This window comes from Mastomys coucha, unplaced genomic scaffold (genome assembly GCF_008632895.1).
Source record: "Mastomys coucha isolate ucsf_1 unplaced genomic scaffold, UCSF_Mcou_1 pScaffold14, whole genome shotgun sequence".
Lineage (NCBI taxonomy): Eukaryota > Metazoa > Chordata > Mammalia > Rodentia > Muridae > Mastomys > Mastomys coucha.
Genome location: NW_022196896.1, coordinates 122,059,418 through 122,066,138, shown reverse-complemented (window position 1 = coordinate 122,066,138; position 6,721 = coordinate 122,059,418). Strand labels below are relative to the sequence as shown.

Here is a 6,721-nt window from a genome sequence, read left to right as displayed (position 1 = left end):
CCCCTGCTCACCGGCCCACCCCCTGCTTACTGGCTCCGGCATTCCCTTACACTGGGGCATAGAGCCTTCACCGGGCCAAAGGCCTCTCCTCCCACTGATGACTGGCCTGACCATCTTCTGCTATACACATGCTGCTGGATCAATGAGTCCCTCCATGTGTACTCTTTGGTTGGAGTTTTAGTCCCTGGGAGCTCTGAGGGTACTAGTTAGTTTATATTATTGTTCTTCCTAAGGGGCTGCAAACCCTTCAGCTCCTTGGGTCCTTTCTCTAGCTCCTTCATTGGGGACCCTGTACTCAGTCTAATGGATGGCTGTGAGCCTCTATTTCTGTATTAGTTGGGTACTGTCAGAGCTAAAGCTAAGTGAGGATACTCAACATGATGTCAGAAGTTCAAGTGGCCGCTGCAGTTTTCACTTTTTCTCCTTCTCCTTCTCCTTCCTTCTCTTTCTCCTTCTCCGTCTCCTTCCTTCTTCTCATCCTCCTCCTCCTCCTTCTTTTCTTTTGGTTTTTTGAGATAGGGTCTCTCTGTGTAGTCCTGACTGTCCTGGAACTCACTCTGTAGACCAGGATGGCCTCGACTCGAACTCAGAAATCTTCCTGCCTCTACCTCCCAAGTGCTGGGATTAAAGGTGTATACCACTACTGCCCAGCTTCAGTCTTCATAAGTAGAGGAAGAAGAAAATTTTCATTTTCTGTATATTATGCCATGTGCTTTTTTAGATGAATTTCTCTCAAATTTTTGGAAAGTGTATGCAAAAAGAAAAAAGGGAATTTGAAAAGCTGGAATAATTGTCATCTGAATGTCTGGGCTCTGGAAACTATGTAAATTGTAGTGGAGGAATGTCCTGCAGCTGCAAGCAATGTTTCACAGTCAGAGGTTTTGCCATGATATAAAACTTTGTTGATAGTAGTCTATAAATTCTTAGGGATAAATTAAAGATAAGATTAAGGAAGAATAGTATATATGTAGGTGTACTGGCTGGTTTTGTGTGTCAACTTGACACAGTCTGGAGTTATCACAGAGAAGGGAGCTTCAGTTGGGGAAGTGCCTCCATGAGATCCAGCTGTGGGGCATTTTCTCAATTAGTGATCAAGGGGGTAGGGCCCCTTGTGGGTGGTGCCATCCCTGGGCTGGAAGTCTTGGGTTCTATAAGAGAGCAGGCTGAGCAAGCCAGGGGAAGCAAGTCAGTAAGGAACATCCCTCCATGGCCTCTGCATCAGCTCCTGCTTCCTGACCTGCTTGGGTTTCAGTCCTGACTTCCTCTGGTGATCAGCAGCAAGGTGGAAGTGTAAGCTAAATAAACCCTTTCCTCCCCAACTTGCTTCATGGTCATGATGTTTGTGCAAGAATAGAAACTCTGACTAAGACAGTAGGTATGTAACAATTTGACAGTTGAACATTACGTATCAATGTAAGACATTGCAATGTTTGAATATAAAGAACCCTTACTGGGGCATGCTAGTACATAGCTGTTACCTTAGAATATGGGAAGCTAAGCCCAGATAGGTATGAGCTTGAATCCAACCTAGGCTGTATAGAGAATTTAAGGCCAGCTTGGGCTAAGAATGACACTCTCTCTCTCTCTCTCTCTCTCTCTCTCTCTCTCTCTCTCTCTCTCTCTCTCACTCTCTCTCCCCTCCCTCTCTTTCTCTCTTTCCCCCTCTCTCTCTCTCTCCCTCTCTCTCTTTCTCTCCTCACCACAGATACACAATCACACACACATACTCACACACACATATAATTATACATATACACATATAATTATATATCACATATATATATATATATAAATTTAAAATGCATAGATGTCATTTGATTTTCATTGCTATTATTTTAAGAATACATTCATAATAGTATTTTTATTGGATATTTTCTTTATCTACATTTCAAATGTTATCCCCTTTTCCGGTTTCCGCCTCTCCCGGAACCCCCCTATCCCATCCTCCATCCCCCTGCTTCTATGAGTGTGTTCCTGCATCCACCTACCTGCTCCCTGCCCTCAATTCCCCTACACTGGGGCATCTATTGAGCCTTCATAGGACTGAGGACCTCTTCTCCCATTGATGCCTGACAAGGCCATCCTCTGCCGCATATGCAGCTGGAGCCATGTGTACTCCTTGGTTGATGGCTTAGTCTCTGGGAGCCCTGGGGGGTCTGAGTAGTTGTATTGTTGTTTCAAGATAGATTTTTTTTTTACTCTTTATATAAACCAGTATACTGTCTGAACTCATAATTATAGAAACATAATATCTACTGAATAAATAATAGATATATAAACTCACAGTGAGAGCAAATATTAACTAATCTAGATAGAATTAATCTTTATATAGTTGAGTTAAAAATAATTATTTGAAGTCAAATCAAAACTTATGTGGTAGGTCTGCATAGATCATGTTTTTTAGCTGATGCAGAAGGATAAATTAGGGTAAGCGTGAAATACGATCTATTCATATCCAGTCCTTTGCCTAAAAACTCTGAAGCCTCTTCCTTTTTAACATTATTTTTTATTTTTGACATAAAATTTGTTTATCTTATGCAATTTTAAAGATGGTGGGGTATTTTATGTCATTAGTGACTTTTGATTGCTCTTCCTTCCCATAAACATGGTATGCATTTACAAGTTAGAAATGTGATACAAAGCCTAAGTGTAGAGTTGAGGTCACTTGGTCTGGGCCACATATCACAATAGTGTCTCAAAAAGAAAAACAAAAATGGGCAAAGAAGTATCAGCTAAGGATTACTGACTTCTACATAACGCATAGCACTCATTTTATAGTTATCCTCAAGAATAGGATAATTGTCATTGTATGCTTTTATTTTTATTGTTGGGAAACAAAATGATTGCATACACTTTAAACTGTATACAATACTTCATTTATTACTATTGTTGCTGTTTGAGGTAGGGCCTTGCTCTGTTTTGAGCTTCCCAGAAATTCCTTGTAATGCCCTGATTGGCCTCCTGTGAAGTCCCTGCTTCTGCCACTTGATCCTGTGGTTTAAAGCTGTGTGATATATTCAGCCTCTCTTGTGGTATAACATTTGAAACTATAGAATTACTATTCCTTATAATCATTACTTTAATAGGAAAGGTTTTATTTGTAAAGAATTATTTACTAGAAACTTTTTTATTGATCATTAAAGGTCCAAAGCATGACATTTTTGTTTTGTTTTGTTTTGTTTTGTATTTAGGTGTTACTTGTAAAGTTATCACCATATTCTTCAATGGACTTGCGATTCTTCTCTATAAACCACCGCCCCCAGGGACAGATGTATCATTTCAAAGTCAGAATGTCGTTGTATCTACTATCACAGTGGAAGAGGATCTCAGCAAAGCTGAAAATGAAGGATGAAAAAGAAGAGGAGATTGTTTTGGAAAGCTGGCTCCTGCCTGGAAGAACATTCTGTGCCAAGACACCATTGTCTAGTCTGTGTAGACCATGGTTTAAAACGGTTCAAGAACTGAGGTGGTCATTGTCTATGTATAGATTCCTAGTTTTGTTAAAACAAACAAAAAACAAACAAACTCAAAAACATATCAGGCTCATGCCTTTAAAGTTCACCAAAAGCCTCAAACTACTCAGATTCTTATTTATTTCCATTGTCTACCTACGAAATCACCAAGGAGTAGCAAGAGTAATTGCCAGCAACACATACTTTAAACATTATGCTTCTGAACACAGGTATGCATGCACACAAATTAAAACATCAGTTTTTATTCCTTTTGTTTTTGTAAGACAGGCCACACATACCCCATCAGCTCAGGAACTCAGGTAGCTAAAGATGACCCATGACATCTGATTCTCCTGGAGTTACATCTCATGTACTGAGGTTGCAAGTCTGTGTTACCACCATTGGCTCACACTGTCATATTTTCATTCTCTCTGCGACTAGTTCCGCGTTAATTTTCATTGTTGACTCTTTGAGCTTATTTGAGATGTTTACAGCATAAAAAATTAGGCTAATGAAATTTATGCAATGGCTTTGGAGACCAGTTGTTTAAAACTCATGGAAGTAAAAACAACTTTACAGTGTAGGTTTTATCTTATACCTCCTTCCTAGCATATATTTTCACAGTAAATCACTGAACTGATAGAATGTAGGGGCATTACCTTTTTTGTGTCCCACTACCCTACAGCCTCAGATATATCAGCATGAACTACACATTTTCAATTTAGAATAAGAATTCTAGGAGGCAATTTGTTCATGTTGTTGTCTTTTAACACTAAAACCCATGACTGTGACAGTATTGTTCAATTACCTATTTTCAGAGAAAAGAGCCAGCTTCAGGAATGAAAAGTGCCAAGTAGCCATGATAAGATGTCATAATGCACTAGTGACAAATATTTGTGTATCAAACACTTTAAATTTTATTTACAAACTAACCACCTAGCCAATTTATTACAGTAACATAAGCAGAGTTTCATTTAATAGGCATCATGTATTCTTATTTTAGTGAAAGTTTAAGTTGAATGATGCAGTTACTGGAAGCTTAAGTATTTCATGAACCTACATCACAGTAAGTAAATTCCATCTGTGTAGGCTCTGACAAATTTACTTAAAATACTGAAGGCATTGGTCATTGAGCATCAACATTAATAACTTACTATTGTAAAACACTATTTCTAATTAATAAAAGTATTACATGGCTAAGGATGTAGTTGAGGACAAATTCTAAATTTGATACTCAGTCCTGAAAAGACCTACTCAAAACTAAGGAGGTGATTATATTTGTGTTGTTTTTACAAATCAAATCTACTTTAGTTAGTTTCCCCAACCAGCTAGCCCACACCCATACCACCTATGTTAGCTCTTTATAAACTTAATGAATCAGGTTCTCCTTCAGGGTAGCATAAGTACCCCTCCCCGACAAAAAATACCTGGAAGAAAATTAGAATTAGAGACTCTAGAATTCACAGAATTTACATTGCTGTGTCTGGTGGTAATCCATGTGTAGTCCATGACTTCAGAACCTGGGAGCTCTTGTAAGCTGCAATTCAAGGGGGGATGAGCTAGGACTTAGAATCAAAAGCCCCTTCAGTATTCACTGAGAGGGGACAGTCTCAGGAAACAGAGGGATAGACCTACTTGTCTCAGGAATTTACATACCAAAATTTAATTTGAAAAAAATACAGCCAAAATTCAGGTATTTGGGAAGGCGACACTTCCATCAAGCAAAGGGACAGTACAAGAAAGACAGGGAAATCCACATGATACCTCGGATGAGAATATTACTCCCCACCTTCTGGGCACATCTTAAATACTGCCTCCATTATGACCAAGGGTAATAGGAGTCAGATGTTCTACAATCCCACGTGTGGAAGCATGGCATCCTGTGGAACAGGATAAGCTAATGCAATCCTGAGAAGCTTAGTGATAGAGACTTAGTGAACTGAGAACAAGAAAGGAAACACAAAGTCTGCCCAAGCAGAAGACTGTATGGTCTCTTAGGGAGAAGAAATAAAAGAAAAAAAAAACAGTCATTGTCTGATGAACAGGGCATTAGAGAATTGGTTTCCATCATAATTAGTGTTCGCCACATGGATATTGTCTCCAGTTTACTCAGTTTTGACATATTCCTTTCTCTTTTTTTTAACAAACTTGTAAAAGAAAATTGCTAAAGGAAACCAATAATTTTGGCACTAGGATATACATATCGAGAAAGGGTACCTCCATTTGGAATGAACACACTACTGTAGTCTTCATTGTTTCTATTTGTGAATTCATGCAGATTATATGTGTTGGTATGCTGCTTTTAGAATATATTTTCATGATATGTATTTGCCGCAACTTATAATTATTTTATAATAACTTTCAGGTGTACCTGCTGTAATTTTGTACATAATTGAATATATCTTCAAATTTGTTATATTTTGATTTTCTTAACTGCAGAGAATAAAAATATAAAACTCTTTCTTAACCATGGGAAAATTGTATACATTTGACTTTGCTATGTAAATTGAAAGAAATATAAATAAATGTAGACCTATTTTCTTTGTTGCAAACAACTCTGTGAATAATGATACATATAACTTTTATTAAATCAGAATATTTATATTACACTGTTTTATTACTCTTTATTTTATGTGTATGGGTGTTTTGCCTGTTTGTATGTCTGTGCACCACATGCGAGCAGTACCTGTAGAGGCCAGAAGATATTGAATTCCCCTGGAACTAGAGTTTGCCCTGGATCTTTAGTCCTTTCCAATCAAGAACAGTTTTTATTTCTTTCCTTCTTTGACATGTCATCTTATCTATTGCCAATACTTTATTTTCAAATTTAGTTACTTTGATACAATGTGAATTATAAGTTTTATAGTTCAGGAACCTGGGATCAGTTTTGCTGGCTGGTTTTTAGTTTGAAGTCTACCAAGAGGTTCAGATAAAGATGTTGACTTGGAGTTTAATCATCTGAAGGCTTGCTGGAGACTGGAAAACCTCTTGAAAAAAAGCTGTATTCATTTACTCATGAGGAAGAAAAACCTCATTCCTTAGTGTGTGAGAGAGCACATAAGGTTTGATGACATGGCAGAGCGATGGCTACGATGAGCTTTAAAGAGAAACCACATTAAAGCCCTCGTGTTTGTGTGAAATAAGTTTGGAAGGCGTCATACAGGCAAACTGGCCATGCTGACTGTATCTTCAAGAGACCTAGACCAGCCGGGCGGTGGTGGCGCACGCCTTTAATCCCAGCACTTGGGAGGCAGAGGCAGGCGGATTTC

General features: G+C 38.3%; 1 protein-coding gene across 2 annotated transcripts in view; it reads left to right on the top strand.

Annotated features, from left to right (window-relative positions):
* Slco4c1 (solute carrier organic anion transporter family member 4C1) overlaps nucleotides 1-6,061 on the top strand; it is a 55,929-nt gene extending 49,868 nt beyond the window's left edge. For both annotated transcript variants that reach the window (XM_031368529.1, XM_031368530.1), the window contains exon 13: nucleotides 3,192-6,061. In XM_031368529.1, the coding sequence (XP_031224389.1) occupies nucleotides 3,192-3,352 (161 nt within the window). In that variant the 3' untranslated portion in view covers nucleotides 3,353-6,061. The remainder of the gene's footprint in view (nucleotides 1-3,191) is intronic.
* Nucleotides 6,062-6,721: the final 660 nt, after the last annotated feature.